At 39.9% G+C, this 21,556-nt stretch overlaps 2 protein-coding genes across 2 annotated transcripts in view; both read left to right on the forward strand.

The window, feature by feature from the left end:
- The first annotated feature begins 3,537 nt into the window (after positions 1-3,537).
- Positions 3,538-11,325, forward strand: LOC139731821 (proline-rich protein PRCC-like). The gene is made up of 7 exons (XM_071642697.1): positions 3,538-3,895; positions 4,644-4,783; positions 7,108-7,158; positions 7,615-8,448; positions 9,490-9,636; positions 10,642-10,707; positions 11,206-11,325. The coding sequence occupies exons 1-7, from the start codon at positions 3,538-3,540 to the stop codon at positions 11,290-11,292; spliced, it is 1,683 nt and encodes a 560-aa protein (XP_071498798.1). The 3' UTR covers positions 11,293-11,325.
- A 4,360-nt stretch (positions 11,326-15,685) lies between these two features.
- Positions 15,686-21,556, forward strand: part of LOC139731870 (integrator complex subunit 3-like) — a 38,933-nt gene continuing 33,062 nt past the window's right edge. Inside the window, exons 1-4 of the mRNA XM_071642745.1 lie at positions 15,686-15,798; positions 17,831-17,914; positions 19,830-19,913; positions 21,050-21,163. Coding sequence (XP_071498846.1) covers positions 15,718-15,798; positions 17,831-17,914; positions 19,830-19,913; positions 21,050-21,163 — 363 coding nt within the window. The 5' untranslated portion in view covers positions 15,686-15,717. The remainder of the gene's footprint in view (positions 15,799-17,830; positions 17,915-19,829; positions 19,914-21,049; positions 21,164-21,556) is intronic.

A 21,556-nucleotide genomic window follows, 5' to 3' on the forward strand; every position in this document is an offset into this window, starting at 1 on the left:
ATCTGTTCCACAACTATCCTCAGTAGAGTCCTGGCCTTGTGTTTACTCAGATCTGTTCCAAGACTCCTTCACTTTAGTACGGTACTTAACTTAGTCCTGGCCTTACTTGAAGATCATCTGTTCCAAGACTCCTTTACTTTAGCACTTAGTCCTGGCCTGTATACTTGCAGATCTGTTCCACGACTATACTTAGTAAAGTCCTGGCCTTGTGTTTACTTAGATCTGTTCCAAGACTCGTGCTCTTCAAGTTCTTAGATCTAGTCCTGGCCCTGTGTTTACTCAGATCTGTTCCAAGACTCCTTCACTTTAGCCAGGGCTGCCAACTCTCACGCATTGAGCGTGAGACTCACGCAATTCAACCAATTTTGACTGTCTCACTCTGATAAACGAAATCTCACGCTAAACCCCCTAAATGGACTGTACATGACTACAAAAATAAATATATCTCTAAATTCTCTGATATTCCGAATATCGATATGCCCAAGCCCAAAATGTCGAGATTTTCCAGCGCGGGTGTAAAGCTTAACCAATAATAATCGTTTTCGGTTCGCGCGCAAAGACGAGCTATTGGATTACGATTGGCTTCTACCTATACCACGTGAGCGTAGCGTGTACTTTTGGCAAATTACAGTACATATTGTATGGCTATGACGTGTGCTTTACATCGCTTTACATACACTGACTGTGTACGTAGTACGTACGTACGTACGTACGGCCGCACAGCAGGCCGCCAGGTGCTAGCCAGCGAGGTCGCTCCGCTCCCTCGTAGTGTCTCACGCCAAACTCTCACTCAAGGTTGGCAGCCCTGCTTTAGCATCTAGTCCTGGCCTCAAGTACTAGCAGTAGCAGATCTGTTCCAAGACTGCTCCTTCGTAGAGACTAACGTTATGCACTTGTCAATGTAATGACGCACCCCACTACCCCCGGACATGGGTGCGTCATGGTCATTTTTTGACTGACCACACGGGGTTTTTGACGGACACCACAGTCACTTTTTTGACGGACATAACGCTGCAAGTGACGAACACCACAGTCACTTTTTTGACGGACAACACGTTGAAAGTGACGCACACCTCGCTCACTTTTGTGACGGACATCCTCGGTACATTTGACGCACCCCCGTAAATACTGAAACGATTTTTGCATACGTTTTATTCAAGCAATTTCATTTTCTTTTGGTTCGTACACATAATTTGTAAAAGTTTCGGCAAGTTTCCCTTACCATGTAAGCACCGTATTGTCATTCACCGTACATCACGTTGCTGCTACTATATTCCGAACAGTATATTCTGTGCATGCAATCCATACATGACAATCACATGTTCCCATGTGTGCAGAATGCGCTGTGTGTGCGCGGCCATTGCTAGTGCGGTGGATGCATACTGCTGCAGCGCAGGTAGGTACACACCACGCCGCGCCACGGCATTCATATTCCCGCTCGAGTACTGCGTAACTACAGCCTAGTCGCGGTACGTAGAGATCTTATTCGCACAGCTAACAGCGTCGCGCGCGCGCGCTTCAGGCCAGCTGGTCGGGCTATCCCGCGCGATCGCGAGCAGAAAATAGCATGCGGCAGGCAGTTCTTCTGCTGCCGTTTCGACAGGAAAGATTGAACTAAGTTGTTACATCGCTGAACAGTCCCTAGTTTGAGATTGAGTATGCATGATTTCATGGGTTTGTTGGAGGGAAAATGTAAGGAGAAAGGGTGGCTTTTAAATTCTTTGCTTGCCAGATTCTGGCAAGCATTTTTTCCTCTTATTCCAAAACGCTTCCCGACTTTGATTTTCACTTGCCGCGGGAAAGCGCTCACTGTAATTTCACTCGCGGTACGTGTATCCGGGACCGGTAGCGTGCAAAAATGCGTGCAGTTTTCCATAGCCAAGTAAACGTACCATGACGCACCCCTCGGTTCAAAATAATGCGTGTTATTTTCCATAGCCAAGTGACGTACCATGACGCACCCCTCGGTCAAAATTTTGACCGACATTGATGGGATTTTGACGCACCCCTCGGTCAACAATTTGACGGACATAGCTGGTAAAATGACGAACACCTGGGTCACAAATTTGACGGACCAAACGAGGAAATGACGCACCCATGTCCGGGGGTAGTGGGGTAAGTGCATTAGAGTACTTAGTCCTGGCCTTTCTTGCAGATCCGTTCCAAGACTCCTTCACTTTAATACTTAGTCCTGGCCTTCATTGCAGATCTGTTCCAAGACACTGTCACTTTAACGTTAGTACCAATTGCAGGTACTAGACTAGTCCTGGCCTTACATTGAAAGAGTTAGACTTTCTTTCCTTTCATCATTCATATTCCAAGACTAAATCTAGATCTAGATGTCTAACTAGCCATACTTGTACTTGGTAGGACTGGTTTAATTACTTCACTGTATCCACTGAAGTCGCCTCTGTTCCAGTTCATGTTGAGACTCACTGTTTCCACCCAATCAGTTCTGTCACTACACAGTCTCATTCTCCAAACGAGGCAATCTTTCAACTGAATGTAGCTGCTGGTTATTGCTACTGACTCTTATATGCTGTAATGTATGATACCCTGGCACCTTGTGTAATCTTGGGTTAGCTCTTTCTTATCACGCCACTCTTCCGCCGATCCGTCTCCCGATTTCCACTTCCATTCACACTTCATCATCCGATCATCACACACACTGATGCTCTGCACACACTTGCGCTGCTCTGGCACGGAACGGTACTCACAAACTTGCAGCGAATCACAATCAAGTAACTGTGCTGTGGTATTGTCCACTGTGTTCTTTAATGCATCGTTTCACGTCTGACTCACTATTTTCTACACTTGGACACTTGAGACACGATGGAGCATCAATGAAGGTCAACACGATGAATTCTTCACTGCCTGTCTGTTCTACATCCTTACATGATTACCGAGCAGAAAAGGTGAAAAGGTGGAAAAGCGGTACAAAGTGGGAAAAGCAGAAGAAGCAGATTGACAGATTGTGCGCCTCCCCCGGGTCACAATCACAGCATCCCTCACTCGTTTCTATCAGCCAAGTCCTCTCTTCTCTTTATATGTACTGCCTATTATACTAGTAAGATGCATTTTTAGATTCGACCACAAGGTGGCGCTATTCCTGTTAAATCGGCAGTAACAATAAGATTAAAAGAACATCACTCTTGACTTGTAGTAAAATTAGATGAAGTAGCCATTGGAACGAACAACTCCCCAGTACTTTCCAAATGTTGGTGGGACTGTGAATGCATGCATCCGTGTGTGTGTAAAAGCCAGCAAGGGTAGAGAATAAGGTCAGGTAGTTTTGTTGAGTGGTATGGCAAAATTGATGGGGGTGGGTGGGGGGAGCTCAGGGGGGGGGGGGGGGAGACATAAGGAAGTCTTCCCAATGGGGTTATGGCTGGAATGACATAAATTCATTAGTCTCTGAAAGTCCATGATGAAATGATTACATGTTTATCGAAGAATAACTCTGTGATGGACTAGCCAAAGCGAAAGGAAAGTGTCTTTTCAATATTTATAATTGAACAGGGAGAGCTAGATGACAACATGGCCAGCCTTGTGAGCTATGGAATGGGAAGCAGTGATGAGAGTGAGGAGAGTGACCAGGAAGACACTTCTTCTGTCCCCACGATGTCAACAAAGACGTCGTCTGGTCCAAATGCCAGTGCCAATCCATCGCCACCCGTAGCTGAGAAAAAGACATCATTATTTGCCAGTTTACCCAAGCCAAAGCTTACGCCTGGCCCATCTCCTGAAGTCCTGCAGACTGACCCCACTGATGTTGGTGCTTTGGGAGGTTCAGCTGGAAGCTCTCATAGTAATGCCAGTGAAGCTTTCGAGAAGAAGTCCTTGTTTTCCAGTTTGCCTCCTCCGAAGAAAAATACCCCTCCTGTCGGTAAAACAAGTAGGTCTTTACTCTGCTCTGCTGATTGCCTGATTGCCAAAAAAAGAAGAAGAAGAAGAAAAAACAAACAAACAAAAAAACAAACAAAATAAAATGCCCATTGGCTCTATTTCATTTCTCTTGATTACTCTGCCTTTGATGTCTAAGTTTTGCCTTAATTTCATACTGTAGAATAGCTTTTGAAATAGAATTCTTTGTGAGAAAAACTGGCATATATTTGCATTAATGCTAACCCTGACATTATATATGTATCTATTATCCATACCTTTGATGGCTGTAGTAAGTATGATTAACTACCTGTATAATGTTCATGTCATCTGTGCAGCAAGCTCTGTTGCAAACCTTAAGACAATGTCATTAGAAGAGAAAATGCAAATTACATTAAATGTATCTTGCACCAATTACCATGATCATTCTATCACTCTGTGGTTCCATTGCAAATAATGCTTTCCATGTACAGCTCCATGACTCTGTGTAGGACAATTTGCCAGAATGAACGGAAAGGGTTGTGCAAAAGTTATTTAGAGTTTTCTGTTTTACAGCATCCGAGAGTGTAAACATATGAGTTTTACCAATATCTTTAAGTGGACTATTCACTGAAACTGTACACATTATAAAGCATGATTCGTTAGATCTCTCTGGGGTATGATATTGATAGACTAGCCCATGACCACCTAGGCTATAGATACGAGAGACCACTTATCAGTACTTTGACACTGTCCAATTCTCTTATCATTCTCCTGCTCAGATTCTGCTCCAACTTCTGAGCAAGCAACATCATCTGGAGGAAGTAGTGCTACTTCAAGTGGTGTCTCCAAGGGTCTGCTGAACCTACCGCCTCCCAAACGGAAACAGCCTGTGAAAATCAGCCTCCCATCCCTTCCAGATGTACGTGTTGGCACCTTTATGGTGACTTATTTGAGAGAATGTATTAAGAATGATTGATACAGTTGGCGTTACTCAGCCTTTTTGCAGTATTAGGCCAAGTAAAAAAAGAAACCAGTTTCTCGTCCTCGCGCGCATCGATTTTGGCCGCCGCATCGATTTTTTTACTATTTACTATTTTCAAAATGGCGCTGAAAATACCAAGAAATTCATAATTCTCGTCCCAGCCCGCTCCCCGCCCGCATCGATTTTCAGTTGCCGCATCGACTTTTTTGATATTTACTATTTTTTCGGCCGCCGAAAAAAAAAAGATCGACAATTCACCTACCAATCGTGACGTCTCATTTCTAATTTTTACGCCTTGCGTCCTCTACTTAGCTGTAGACTGTAGTACAGCTGTAGCTTCTGTGTGTAGTGCGTATGTAATAACGCATGCATTTCACACTGCGAGCTCGGCCGATCGGCAAGAAGGAATGACCCACAAAGCAGTCGAACTGCACTGTAGTTGGATGGGCGGCGCGGCGGGCCGGCCTACTGGGCTGTGATGTACAGCGCACTCGGTACGTCGTGAACGCAATAGCGGCAACATTTTTGCGAACAATCGCTGTTATTCCACGCATATTTCGCGCGTTGTTCTTATTTTTCCCCGTTTCTGATATTTTAAGCGGATGAATTGTACTGTACAAATGCTTGTGAGGATTGTACGGTATCGAGTTTGTATACATTTTCATGTCATTGTGACTATGTGCATGTGTGTGCAGTGTCGGAAGGTACGGTGCCAGCAGGGAGGTCCACACCTCCCTGGTGCCAGTGCAGTGGCCGTGCCGCACCGTATATCGGCAAAGTGTGCGTGTTTTGTAGCTGTCCAGAGTCCCCATCCCCTGGTCTGTCACGGCGATACATTCTATTTTGCAGAGAAAATGAATGCGCTTTTCCAGCAAATGTAGAATTATTAAATGGGTGTATCTACAAAATAAATAACTTTTCCACGGATTCTGGTTTGTCTCGTATTTCTGCGGGATACTTTTCTTCACGATGTAAATTCACGGACACAGCCGTGAGTGGTATCATCTGTAGTGTGTACTGTTATACAATCATTCATCATCCAAATAATGAGTGATTATCAAATGTCTTTTTAGAACATGAAGAAACATCTTTAAACGTTTAATGCTAGAATGCCATATCAGTATCATTTTGACATCCATCTGCAATTGTACAAGCCAGTTTCCAGTTGAATGTGCTACAATTGTACTGTGAAGAACTGCAGATATACATACCAGCTGTGTGGACACAAAAAGTCACAAACACCAATAAATAAAGCTAGTGTTTTGAATATCATGGAATTTATTTCAGTCGTACATTTGTTGAAAGACATGTTTTATACCTGTTTCAATTAATAGCACAATACATCAGAATTGCAAGTACACTGGTATCAGAAAAGCCATTACAACACTAAATACCAGTATTAAGATGGTCATTTTCCCTTGACATCTGTAGTGGAAAGAAAAAGCAAATGTATTTCTGCATGCATGAAGTTTCATTTCAAGTATGGCACATATATCTATTTGTTTGAAAATGCACAGAGTGCAGGCAAGACGTACACTTGGGACCTGGTCTCATAACACAGCTACCAGAGTGATGTTTCATTTCATAAATTGAATATAGGAAATTGTATAGCCCTCTCTCGTTACCTTTCTCAGAATTACCGGACGAGAAACACATATTACTTTCATTTTGACGATCCTTGAAAAAATAGTAAGATATCAAATAGTAAGGACCTCCCTCATCGCCTTGCTCAAAAAACCCGGACGAGAAACTACTTTCTTTTTTTACTTGGCCTTAACTGTGTGTGTCATATAAAATGTAGGTTTTAGTTCAATGTCATTCTCATTGTAAATGTGCAGTTGCAATTTGGACAGGAATTAAAGAGTGATAAAGAATGATGAGAAGGCATCCAAAGGACAATGGTACCTCCAATTATGATGTTTTCGAAATACAGCCCTCTGATTTAATGACATTTCAACAACTACAGCATATCTTTTACAACACTATGTGAAGTGCATTACATCACTAGAACAATGTCTGATCTTGTTGTTAGCATAATTGTGTAACATGTTAAGTGATTCAGTATGATGTCACAACATAATTTTCTGTCAGATATTTTACTGCAATTTCCTGTAAAGTCAGAACTGAAACTAATGAATCAATCACAGAATGGTTATTCAGTGGAGTGGTGATGTTTACAAGTCATTGTCAATTTCTGTGATGAAAAAGCTTATTGCTATGTCAACATTCATGCTTTCTTTATTCTGATTTTGTCAATGCAGCCCGACTCAGATGAAGACGAACCAGTTGAAAAGAAAACCAAATCAACTAAGGTATGTTCAAATGTAAAGCTCTTATGGCTTGTTTAATTAAGGTTTGATAAAAAGAGACCCATGCTGATAACATTTAATGAAGAATGTCATGGAGAAATTTTAAAGGAAAGAGAGCAAATATGGAAACACATGAAATTGCAAGTTTTGATATAACAAAGCAAATATTGTGTACTTTTTGTGCTTAGAAAGAATTTTTGAGAAACCCTTTCCAATGCTATTTATGTTTGTACATTCAAATACTAATCATAGATTAATCGTACAAGTGTATGCATAATCTGGAGAGTCAATAGTATGATGAGAAAACCAATCTTGAAACCATGAGTTTGCATGTGATGTCAATGAACCTTGGTTTTGAGGTAAGCTGTTCATAGATCCATATTGTTTGGTGAAACCTCGAAGTACTTTATTGCTACTTTCCCTTTCGTTGTTGTTGTTGTTGTTGTTGTTGTTGTGCAGGGAGTTGGCCTGTTCTCTTTACTCCCGAAGCCAAAAACTGCGAGCAGGAAGGAAGCCAACCGCATCCTGATTCCTCACACTCTGACCAAGAAGCCTCCACCTCCGGCATCAACATCAGTTGCTAGTGCCCCACCACGCCCCAAGCCTCCCCAGGTACGCACTTCCATTGGTAGCACCAGCCAGGAGTTGAGAGGTACTGGAGCTAATCCATTGGTGTCTGGATACAACAGTGATGAGGAAGATGATGATAATGAGGGACAAGGGATGAATTTTTTCTCCATGGGCGGGGATGATAATGACAAAATTAAGCCAGTTAATCCAGTCTCCCAAATTCCAACAGTATCAAGTTCGGGAATACCATCTCAAACTTTGAATGAAAACCTAGGCGATGGAGGTGAGGGGAGTCTCCTACAAAGTGGACAAGTTTTGCAACCCCACAATGTGGTATCCAGAACTGATGATGGTGGTAGTGTAGAGGGAACGGCTGCCCAGCCGCACCCATCAGAACACACGTTACCCGCAGCACAGGACCAACCTCTTGTATTCAACCCTGCAATGTCTCACACAGCCAGCCACGCCCCACAGAACTATTACCATGGAAACTACAGTCACAACACTGTGCAGTCTTGGGATGCATCAAACTACAACTATGCAGACAGCAGCGGAGTGCAGTATCATCAATCGTATGATCAGCTTGGAGGTCAAGGGTCAAGTGGTGTGCAGTACTATAACCAGCCCTTCCAGGAGGGGCTGGAAGGTGAAGCATCAGGAGCAGGGGTGCCACAAGTGCAAAATTCTGATACTATGGAGCAACAGCTCCTTCAAGACAAAGAGGTGAGTGGGATTAACTGCTGCATCCTCCTTTGAACAAACACTCCATCCAAACTGTAATGTGTGTATGTGTGTGTTCATCATTCTGTAACGATGTGCTCCGTTGAGATAACACAATGCTACACACTGGCACTAGTCCGACGCTTCAGGAGCAGTAAAATCACTGTCGGTCCAGTAACTTTTTCAGGAATGGACCAGTAATGAATGGAAAAACTGGGTACCTACTGGTCCGACAGACAGGTCGGACCAGTAGAAAAAAATTGGTTAGTGTGCAGCCCTGGGTAACAGGACCCTCCCCCCCCCCCCTCGCTCTTTCTCCTTAGCACATGGCTTGAAGAAGAGCTTCATTGTACTCTATGATTGCAGATTTTCTGATGAGAAAGATATTCCAGGGAAACTGATTTTTCTTTTCTTTCAAGCCTGCGTTGAACATTGTGAAGCCCAGCAACACGGGTGAGAAATTGATGCTGGTGGATAACATGAAAACACTGAAGACATACCGTAATTCTTTATCTTTGCCTAAATTCTATAAATGACCAGATGAAGACTTGTAATTATTCTGGTATGGGAATCCCCTGACATCCGTTTTTTTATAGAAGTACCCCAATTCTATTTTCCCACAAATATGTATGACTTAATTTGTCACAGGTATTTTGTCAACCTAGTGCAAAATTTTATGCTTGTCCCTACTTTCCTGTTTTCTCATTCTGAAGGACTTACTGAACAGTGGTAAAGTAAATTAAAAAAGAAGAAGTGCTGTACAGATGTGGTGCATAATCTTCATAGTTACCCTCTTTCTTGAGCCAACTCTCCATTACTTGCATATCATGCTTTGGTTGAAGTTTTCTTTTTGTGTGTGTGTGTGTTATCTCAAGCTTGTAGTACTGAACTGAAAACAAAAAATCAAGAACAATCTTAATTGTACAAGGCAAACAAGAGTTAAGAAAATCAAAAGTTTTGTCACTCTGTCTTAGTACTCTCTGAAGAAGATGCTCCCATCCCTTTTCTTCCCCTCTCACATTTACATGTTCCATTGCATTGCAGTTTGCTAAGATGGTTGGCAAGAGCAATCGTGGGAGGGAAGCGATTCAAATCATTGACATCAACGCCGATGATCAGATTGGGCCGACATCGGGGCTTCAGCAAATGGTCAAGTCAATGACGGAGGAGACCGAGTACAGAGGAAAACTGGTGAGATCGTCCATAATTCATGATTATAGTCATGGTGGTCCACATTCTTGCAGCGAAGCATTGAACCTGCCTTATTATCATAGTGTGTGTGAGATAACAAAAGTGTGCATGTTGACAGAGTTCTTACTGTTACCATAAACAAGGCATTCTATGTACAGTGCACTCTTGTTATAACGAACACGGTTATAACGAAATTTCGTTATAACGAAGTAAATCTTCTGGTCCCAAAATAATCACCATAAAAGTCTATGGTAAAAGATTCGCTTATAACGAACACGGTTATAGCGAAATTTCCGTTTTAACGAAGTCTTTTCCGAGCGCCATAGACAAAGAAAAACAAAAGAAATGTGCTCCGTTATAACGAAATGCGAATTGCTTTCGAAAATTCGTAGCGGAACAAGCATTTATAGCTTCTCTGCATGGGTGAACGCTTCACACCACTGTGTGTTCGCTCTTTGTGTCACGCACAGTTTCTGAGGGGAACTTGCATTTATTATTGTGATACAGTTATCCCATCACATTTCACATAGCTTTCCAGTGTATGATGAGTATTCAGCAAACAGAATATGATATATATATACGTGGTTTTCTTGTTTTCATTATACATTGTATTTGTTCGGTTATAACGAAATTTCGTTATAACGAAAGAAAACTGCCGGTCCCGAGCATTTCGTTATAATGGGAGTGCACTGTATTGTATGATTCAATGTTCATTCAGCTCATGGCAAAGTTTTTAATCAGCCCATTTTCAGAAACATCTTTGAGGGCCTTAGAACAGTGATAGTGTTACTATAATGTAGAATGAAGCTTTATCTGGTCAATGTTCAAGTCTATAGTACAGTACTTGCTGAAAATGACACCTCTCGACTCGGGATATCACCATCCTCAGTTTACAAGTGTGCAATGTTTACCTCGTGGTTACTACCAAGTACTAGTAGATTATGGTTTGGAATTTTCTGATAAAATGTCTTTCCTTCCTTGTTTATATTTTGTGGTCATCTGTAGAAGAAGGAACAGCTTCCTACATCACAACAAAAGAGAAAGCATCAAATTACCTACTTGGCTCGACAGGTATGTACATTTCTATTTGGAGAGTCTAGGTGTGCATGGTATGATTTTTTGTGTTCCATGTTATCGGAACCTATGAAACCCCTTTAGATATCATGTTTTGGTCTAAAGGCTACAACGATGTAAAATCATTCATATATCCACTTCACGTACCAGCTTAAATGGAGATAAAAATACTGTATCGTAACCATATAAGTTTGGCTTAGAGACTCTGTTTAATTTCCCACATTTTTTTGATTTCCTAACACTTAACACTTAGTTACTGTCATTTATATGCTACAATCATTACATCATGTACTTATTCATATCATGTTCAGATGTTTCCACATTCCAACCAAAAGTTCTCAGATAACAAATTTTATCACATGTATTTTCTATTTCTGACTATCAAATACGCCACGACTGTTTACGAAGCACATGCAGGCTTAACATGAGTGATGTAGTACATTAGAGTATTCCCAATAATCAGGTAATGTCGTTCATGTTTACATTCTCCCCAAGGCCAAGGAGAGGGAACTGGAGCTGAAGAACCAGTGGGCTGACAACCGCATGACGAGGAAGCAGACACAGGCCAAGTACGGCTTCTAAGGATGCCAGTGGGCATGCATGCCCTCATCCCCGACCAGCAAACTTTGGCATGTGCCGGTGTGCCACGCTCACACCAAGACACTCAACATCTCCACAGTGTGCTGGGAGTGGCGCCCATTTCCCTTTTTCCCTACCAAGATCTCCTGATAGTCTGGCACACCACTGTTGTGATCTGGTTCTCTATCTTGATTGAGGGTCAAGGGTGCTTTGATGTGTGTGTGTGTGTGTGTATACTGTGGCAACAAGGCTTCCGCCAAACACTAGTATCCAGGAACTGTATGGCCAGCAGAGCAAGACTTTGCTGAAGAAAAGCAAACATGCTGACTTAGACAAGAATATGCCTGTGGAATGGGAGAAGCAGCCCTTCCCCCTTGACAGGTTTTTATTAGGTGTTTGCAAGGAATTGTCATCATTCCAATGCGAAGGGCAGCCGGACAGCCTTTGCTATCTGGTGATCATTCTAAGTATTGCAATATGTACTTGATATCTGGATGAAAGATCCAGTGAACAGGAAATTTTTTAATTATCATAAATTGTATAATCATGTTGTCACCCCACATCAAACTGGAACTTTTATATGCTATCTGTTGGTAGTAGAATGATATATTTTATTGTAGTCCAGTATAGCTAGACAAGCACATGTATGGTTTAAGCTGCAGTGACAAAAAGGAACAGGTTTGGGCTAGGTGATAGTTCACTTGTGTGGTATATGACTTGATGTAGAGCTCCAAGTGTTCTTGGAAAGAAAAGCACTTGAACTATGTTTCTGGAACAGACCTTTTTATTCAAAGAATTGGAATAATTATTGTGTATTTGCAAGCCTTCTGTGGCGCTGCAAATGGCATTTAGCAATAATGGAAAAAGACAACAGCAACTTTAACAACAACAACTATGTCACTTAGGTGGATATGGTTTTCCCTTGGAAGCTGTAGTGCAAATGATATAAATTCTTTCTGTAAGTTCAGGCTATTACATTTAACCTGCTTGTTCAAGTGAAAAGAAATCCGCAGTTACACTTTGGTGTAAAAGGTGATATGTTGAACTGTGACCTCATGCCCCAAACAACAACAGCAACACCAGCAAATGTATAAAGTCTCCAGTAAAAAAAAAAAAAAAATGGACTCTTAAGTGTTACAACTATTACGAATAATATCAACTTTTACAAATCAGCCACACAAGGTGAATTTTAGGTTAAGTTGTGGTGTGTGATTACGTACACATTGGTGAAAGAAAATGGGGAAAGTTTGTTATCGTTTGTTCCTTTCTATTTCGAACATCGTGGTCACAGCAGAGTTGTGACCAAAGGAGAAGAGGAGACGGTATACTCTTTTTCTTTTCTTTTTTCATTTCAGTGTTTTGTGATTTTTCTACTGTATATCTACTTCAATCAGACTTTGATATATCGGTGTTTCATATCACCTTTTTTTGTCGAAAGGTTTCATCTTTACACAATCAAAGAACAGTTGTATCTTCTTGTCTTTTAAAAGTTGTCAAGTGCATGTTATACCAGTGTTTTCATACCCTTCGTTTCTCTCAGTTAGATAGGGACTTTGCTCGTCAAAGCGACATGATGCATAACCTTGCCTGACATAACAATGGAATCCATGTTTAAGTAAGGAATGAACCTGCATAGACCAGGTTGTAAGAATGAGCTGTCATTTTATACATAGGGAAGCATTTGTTTCATTGTTTTGTATTTAAAGCAGTAACAATCTTTTCTGTTAATATTGCTAAATACATATTACCAGGCTTACTATCTAGTGGATGAATAAGTGCTTGGTACTGCAAAATCAGAAAATAGCATTCAACACAGACATACTAAAGCTTTTCGACATGCACTCATCAGAGTAAAATCGCATGAATGAACAGAAAGCCAGAAATGAAACAATATATTTAGGAAGCGAAGGAAACCATACAGGCGAAATGGCGAGCTGTGATTGGCTGTCAAGGTAAATAAAATTAGCCTTGCTGCCAGCCGTTAGGTTGATTAATGCTAGAATAATGAAAGTGTTCTTACGAACTCTTTCTGACGGCTTCCTTTCCTTCGCTTCTTTTATGTTGTTTTGTTTCTGGCTTTCTGTTCATTCATGCGATTTTACTCTGATGAGTGCATGTCAAAAGGCTTTAGTATGTCTGTGTTGAATGTCTAGTTGATGTGCTGGCAAGCACTGTTCATACAAATTACATAAATAGACACCTGCTCACGAATAATTGGGACTACTCTTCAGTAGGTTAATTAGTGCAAACTGCATTCACATGCGGTGTGTTAGTACATTCCACTTATTGTATTTCTTTGATTTTGACCAAGATGGGAGTGATTATTGTAAATGCAGGAAAATGTAACTCATTATTTTCTTCACCCCCCCCCCCCCCCCGAAAAAAAAGATAATTGCATATCCTCCAAACAATACAGGACTGACAGGGAAATTTTATTATGGAACTTCTCAAAGTCATAAAGGGTCTATTCATATGAGAACATATACCTTTGATGCTGAATAAACAAGTGTTGAAATAGAGATATTAAGACAAAGTTGTCAAGATTGTATGTAATAATATATTTCAGTATTTGGAAATTGTTTTGAGTAAGATGATGTATGTCTCGTGTTGCATTCAGTTGTATGAGGTTCATAGTGTGTTTTGCCTGAATTCTCATCATATACAATTCATTTACCTCTTCTTTTCAATGATTCACATGAATCCTTCCAATTTTCTCCAAAATGTCTGTCACCTAACTATGATATGGCATTTGGAAAAAATGACAAACATATGCTAGCATAGGACTTTATATCTATCTATCTGTCTATCTATCTATCTATCTATCTATCTATCTATCTACCTACCTATCTTATCTATCTATCTATCTACCTACCTATCTTATCTATCTATCTATCTATCTATCTATCTATCTATCTATCTATCTATCTATATACATGTATTTATATGTACAAGTGTATATATAATTATGTGTAATATAATAGAGAGGGATAGAGAGATACACATACATATACTACCATACTTCTCTCATTTGATATACTGTATGTATGTGTGTGTGTGTGTGTGTGTGTGTGTGTTATGTACAAGATTATCCCTTTTATCCACATCAAAATATTATTGTTTTATTTGATTGAATTAAAAGCAATGAGAAAACAAAAGCATAACTGCATTAAGATGAACATAAGACATGAGTTGTATGGAAACCCAAATAAGGTGAGAGACTTGAGTTATGAGGTGTTAAATCCAACTACATGGACGTAAGTATATGGCTGTGTCAAAGTTGACTTCATTTTGTGTTTTCTGCTTGGAAAGTGCTACCTCAGAATCATAAACGATGTAGTGCTAACACTTTCTTTTAGCAATGAGGTTGAAGAATAATTAACACTGACTCAGAGTGTCTTGGAACTGACGCTTGCAAATTAGTGACGGCTATCATCAGCCTGTTACAGCCAGCAAGAATTCAAAGAACCTTAACCTGCCCTTTGAACATCTTTTTCGTCCTCTCAAACAATCCACATGATATCACATTCCTAGTTCAAAGGTATGCATTTTTTTTTTGACAAGTTTTTTTTTTTTGTTTCCCGCCATGTATTCTTCACATAAGAGAAAACCCAGAAATGTACATTTCTAGATTATGTTCTGTGGTACGACGTGTGAATACCACACCTGCCTGTAGGCCTATACTTCCTTTTGGAATAAACCCAAACAAGGTGAGATGATAAAGCAATTCACTCTTGCAGAGGCCACTGGTTTGCTTTTTTTTTTGGGGGGGGGGGGATGTTTATAGTGCATGGAGTTGAGTAGGTCCCCTTCCCCCTTGATCCCCCCCCCCCCTCGAATATCAAGAATCTCCTGTGCGAAGATTAATTTATTTCTCATCATACAGAATTTTTTGTGGAAAAAAGAGAGATCCTCATTCCAATTCAGCCTCTGAAAAGTACTTCTTTTAATATTTTGAAATGTTTTCGAAGACACAGAAATTTCCAGGGAGTCGTTTCTGTTTTCGTTTTTCTGTTTGTTTATTTCATTTCCAACATATGATATGATTACAACATTAGAATAGACATATGATATCTGTACACTACAACAATGCAAAGAAAAACAAACAATGATCCATAATACATGACACAGCCAATTTTATAATAATTTCAAGTCAGTGTAAACATGGAGCTAATTGTACTGTCTCTCAATGGTGTAAACTAAAATGTACTGCTGTTGTTTAGAATCTCCTTGGAAAAAAGATAAATAAAAACGCACTGCATGTTTTAGTTTGAGGGCGCACTTCAATACGACAACGACCGACTGATGACGACCGTCGACCGTCTAACATGTGAATCGATATGCACCCAGGGTAATTTTCTTCGCTATCGATGCATATTGTCGAACAGTGAATGAGTGCTCTTCATCAATCCAGCGTACGCCGACGCCAAAATGACCTCCAAAATGGAGGAAAAGAAGCATTCCTGCCTTTTCGTAGCAACAAAATTAGACATACGAGATGAACTTGAGGAGGTATGTGATTCATCAGTTTATTATGAGCGTGAATTACTGAAAGAAAATCGTGCTACTTTTTCTTAGTAATGGCTGTACAGACAGGCGCTAAAGAGCGTAGTGGTTCCATATTCCTTTACACATTCGGTACGGGTAGCGATGTGGCTGTGCAAAGCCAAGTCACTACGCACGTAACTCAATCGCGTACAAAAAACACGCATGATCGTGGCGTAGAAAGTAAAGACTAGACCGAATGTCGTGTGTGTGCAGTGCATGGTGTATAAAGGATAGTCTCGATCGAAGACTCACTCTTTAAATGAAATGTCTCGGGAGTTTAAAAAGCTATTCCAAACTATCCATCTATAATCTGATTCGCATCAGATACACACAGATGCTGGAGCGTAATGGTAGTTGATGAATCTCATGCTTTTGTAGAATATTTCATTTTATTTGTGTTATTGAAGAACATCCCTGTTAGACTCATAATGCTAGTCTATAAAATGAGGGTCTGAAATCTTGACAGTTTCTGAACTTGGTCCCAATTAACAACAAAACAAGATCCAGACATCTACTCACAACTTAGCACACACAAGGTATCCACTAACTGTATTTTAGTGCCAATCTGGCCTGTATCACATAGATATTTCAACTGTCTACTAATATAATTGTACCATACAGAATGGTTCTAAGTAGCATCTAGCTAGCTAGTTGAGAGATGTTTTTTGATTGGATTGTGTGAATCATTTTAATACAATTGGAAGATTTATTGACGCTGCTCAGTAAGAACAGTTAGAAACTGTCTAACGTTACATCTAACGTTAGAAATCAGTTAAATCACCTCATCACATTTGTGCACGTCATTTCCATTAATATTCACTTTGGTGATAGGGTGTACAAGATGTTAGATATGATTATGCTAACTGTAAATAAACTGATGATTTTTTTTTTTTTTTTGGTGAATTTAAATCTCACTCCATATTTTTGCTAAACTAAGTACCACTGCACTGGTAACTGGAGTCAGCATTGTAAAAATTATTTCTTATAATTTTTGGGGAACCTGAGTTTTTTTTTTTTTGTTTTTTTTTTTTTTTTTTTGCACTCAGCTGAGTAAGATGATTTTCATGTCCTTGTAATTCCACAGAATCAAGGATATCTCAAAATAGTAGTACATCCAAGCAAAAAATTTTTGCACTTTAATTTTGGTGCTAGTTTTATGTTGCATAAAATGCATGAAATACCCATAGGTCCTACCACAAAAATTGCCACTCCTACAGTATAAGAGGGTTGTGCTGCATGCTCTAGGCTTAATTGTTTCTTATGTTAATTGTTTTACAGCAGAATTTGTATAACTATAAATGCTGCCTCTTGCGACAAATTGCTATTTGATTGTTTAGCCTGTGAGTTATGGAATCAAAGCCCACAGTTACATCAACTACTATTTTTACAGGGTGCAAAAGGAGTTTTGCTCGTTTCATTTGATCGTTTCCTAATCTGCTTTGTCTCTGAAATGAAGCAATAATTAGATGACAGTGTATGGCTATAGATCTACTTATATAATAACCAAGTTATGAATTTTTAGATATTTGAAAAATCCATATGCTGCCACTTCTGGATAACAAGACTGCAACATTTTAGGATGTCACATAAAAGTTGCAGAACAGCGATGAAGAGAATTCAATATCTTTCGAGCATCATGAAAGAGCATAGTTTGGCTTACTTCTTTCAGAAGCCAGGGGAAATTATATGACCCCTAGCATGTCAATAAAAAGTAGAAAGACTGTGAATTTTTCTGCATGAAAAATTGAAGTTTGTGGAATTCTTTGAATATTTTCTTCATATTAAGTGTTCTACTGTGATATCACAAACTGGGGTAACTAGTCTTATCTAGCAACAGCACTACCAAAGTTGGAAAATCATAGTTTTTGGATGGATTGTCCAATTTTTCTCAAACTTTTTTGATTTGCTCTGTTCGTATTGTTGCATTCACTCAAGCCACATAATGGTTTCCGTCCTCTTTAATCTTTTATTCGAATTTTTCAATGTTTCATTGCAGAGAATGGAACGGGGTCATGAGCATCTTACCAAGGTCACAGCAGGGATGATGGAGAAAGAGTCCCACGATGCTCTGACAGCAGTGGTGAGTTCATGCCCAGTTTGAGTTTAACAAAAAACAAACAAACAAACAAACAAACAAACAAACAAACAAACAAACGACCCACCTAAGTCAATCAGGCAAAGAGACTCCTTTCCCAGAAATAGCCACATACATTGGACAGTTTTGAAACCAAGTAAAACACTTCCTGTCCATCATTCTGAAAAAAAAAAAAATAGTTTTCTCATGTTTATTGCTTGTTTGGCAAGTGAATCGTTCATTCAGTACCCTTCAGTGAGAATACTTAATATTCATAACTTCAGGATTGACAATGATAAGGAAAATGACATGGAGGGGGAATGGAGGGGTGGGTGGGGGGGGGGGGGAGAGGGAGAGAGAAAAGTTGAAATGAAGAAGGAGGGACAGGTAACAAGAGTATGTAAAGTGAAGCAGAAATAGCTGGAGAGATAGAGAGACGGGAAAGGGAGAGCAAGGAAGAAAATTGAAGATTTAGACAATGATATTGTAAGAGAAACACATGCTCTGGAATCATGTACCACAGACATTTTCTTTTTCTTTTACACCACCTGAAGTGATGTATCTGTTATTGCTGACAATAATACTGTATGTCAGTATACATTTAGATACTGTTGTAATATCTCGTAGCACTTTTAAGTGCTTTGGTACAATGAAGCAAGTCTCTTTTATATTTTGTGTTTGCCTTGTTGTTCTTGCTTTTACAAATGATACATTGCCCCTTCATCCTATTTACAGTCCCAGACAACCAGACAAGTGGGTTTGTTTAGTGTTCATACATTGATATTTTGAAGTCAAGGATTGCTATTGTGTGAGGTTTCTGCATTTGCTGTACTGAACTCACTGTTTTTCTGATACTCTTTGCAGCTGACTAGGCAAAGACTATGAAATTGGCTTAAAATCAATAGAATTTACCTTTTTAAGGAGTGATTACAAAAAACAAAACAAAACAAAGGTGTTGAAAATATCAATTGAGAAGCCACCTGCAAAAAAAAAAAATGCATTCTTCATATTGTGTCACTGATATTGTGTTACTAATGAAATAAATTACATAATTGTATATTGAAGAAAAACAAAATTAGTCCAATGGATTAACATAATATGTGACCGTGCACCTCAAAACGAACATAAAGTCGCACACACTGATTTTGCGTGAGGACTGAAAATAAGTGAAATGGGTCAACCCAGCCGAACTTGACTTTTTTATATTTTCTGAAAGAGCGGGTCTTCTTTTACATTATGCTAAAATTTGGTATCATAAAACGGGCAGGAAAGTGTGTTTGTTTAGCAGTTTATCTCGAACATTTTTGGTAGAATAGTGTGGTTATGTGTGTCTTTAGAATCCTTTTTTTCATTTCTGAAAAACCTTGTCCACACTCTTCACTTTCAAATCTAATAACTTTTGAAAGGATAGTGCTACTGCTTTGAAAGTTGACATTGATTATGGACAGAATGTGTTAATGAGGCATGCTCAATTTCAGTTTAATCTGATAATTCCTTCATTGTTGTTACTCTGGTGGTTTACTTCCTGTTTTTTGTCCCATTCATCGCACAGCCAGCACGGCTTGGTAAAGATTAAGCGCTTGAATAGACACTGTACTTCAGAGCCTCTTTTCTCAGTTCACACTTTTCCTGAGTTTGTGCTTTCTTTCCAATATTTAGATAGGTTAGGAGAGTCCATTTGATTTGAGTTATACATCATTTTAAAGCTTAAAGTCTGCTCTTTCAGAATATGGACTTAACAAAAAATTCATGTCTGGCGACTTTTTGTTTGTTTTGAGGTGCACTGTCACATATATTCAAACCTTAAAGGAGTCAAGACACTTTTCATGAAGGAGTAGGAGTGAGTGGAAATTTAGCTACAGTGCTTTGGAGAATTTCTTATCAGTGAATAGCTGATACACATTTCATATCCTCTGAACAGGTGAGCAAAGGGTTACAGCAACATGAAGAGATAACTCTCGGCCTCATGTACACAATCCTGACGGATGCAGCAGCTGCCCCAAGGGTGAGTACTGCTTCACTGTGTTACAAGACAGTGGAAAAAAACAATAAAACGACAGCAGAAATCCACCAAGACAGAAATTGCTTTGCTTCCATTTCAGTAAATATTTCTGTATGAATATATCTGATTACCAGATATATGTGACATACCAGTATGTTCCACAGGGATAGGTGAACATATAAAATATATGTATATGTATGTCAATATGCTTGTCCAGGTACATGTGACATACCAGTATGTTTCCAAGGGATAGGTGAATGCATGAAAATATCTATGCCAATATATCAATATGCTTGTCCAATTATGGGGGTAAATGGTTAACTCATGTTATGCCTGTCATGTCAGCTCTCTTTCCCAGACAGAAAAAATAAAGGGGAGCTGAGGGGTCCTAATGCAGGCCTAGATTGTACTTCTTCATCTTTTTCTTGAAAACCCCATGATGGATTTTCACCAAACTTGGCAGGTAGCATCCCTTGGGATTAGGATCTCATTTTGTTCAAATGGGCACCATGCTCTCCTTTGACCCTGGGGGCTCCAGGGGGCCCAAATCCCCCAAATTAAGGAATCTTTAAAAATCTTCGTCTCTGGAACTAGAAGGGGTGGAGCTAAGTTGATACTATGAGTTCGTACTTTGATGACTGCAGTTTCAAGTTTGTTCATGGCGGATTTAGGGATGTCCCCCTTGGAGCCTGTGGGAGTGGTCTAAATGGGGGCACCTAGGGGAAATTGGATCTCATTTTTTTCAAATGGGTGCCATGCTCCCCTTTTGGGACGGGTGGGGGGGGGGGGGAAGCGCATACCCCCAAATTGAGAAATCTTTAAAAATCTGAAGAAAAAAAAACAACAACACACAAAGTGATAGAGCTAAGTACTATGAGTATAGTACTTTGATGACTGTAGTTCAAGTTTGTTCGTGGCAGATCTAGAGGTGCCCCCCCCCCTTTGAGCCCAGGGGGCCTAACTTGTACATTTTTATCTTCTTTACAATGCATGTTCAAGTCCTCACCAAACTTGGCAGGTACTATCGCTTGAAAGAACTTTGCAAGAATGAGTGGAAAGTGAACTTGCGATACTCATGTGAGTGCGAGACCCCTGGGTCTCTTTTTGAACTTCGTTTTCTTACTGCTGTACATCTACAGGCTTACCGGGATTTGACCCTCATCACAAGAGATGGATTCGGACTAGTGTGGTCAAGATTGAATCAACTTGTTATCGAGAAATACACAAAGCTCCAAGAAAATATCAGAACACAGGTAAAGTGCTGTATTTCTCTATTCAATATAACACTTTCACACTTGGCCGGGTGAGATGAATTTCAACTGTTTTTGATTCATTCTAATCAGAATCCCATATTGTTTGCCTCTATCATTTGTGTGACATCATACAACAAAGCAATTCCAGGAAGATTTGCTGTTTCATTTTCTCTCCTTTTTTAGCTCACCTGAGCCGCAGGCTCAAGTGAGCTATTGCGATCGTTCTTCGTCCGTCGTCCGTAAACTTTTTACATTTTCATCTTCTTCTTGAAAACCGCAAGACCGATTTTCACCAAACTTGGCAGGTGGCATCCCTAGGGTGTTAAGATCTCAGTTTATTAAAATGGGCACCATGCCCCACCCAGGGGGCCCCAGGGGGCCCAACCCCCCCCC

This window comes from Diadema antillarum, unplaced genomic scaffold (genome assembly GCF_040938485.1).
Source record: "Diadema antillarum isolate AM-2024a unplaced genomic scaffold, OU_Dant_1.0 seq00000386_RagTag, whole genome shotgun sequence".
Taxonomy (NCBI): Eukaryota; Metazoa; Echinodermata; class Echinoidea; order Diadematoida; family Diadematidae; genus Diadema; species Diadema antillarum.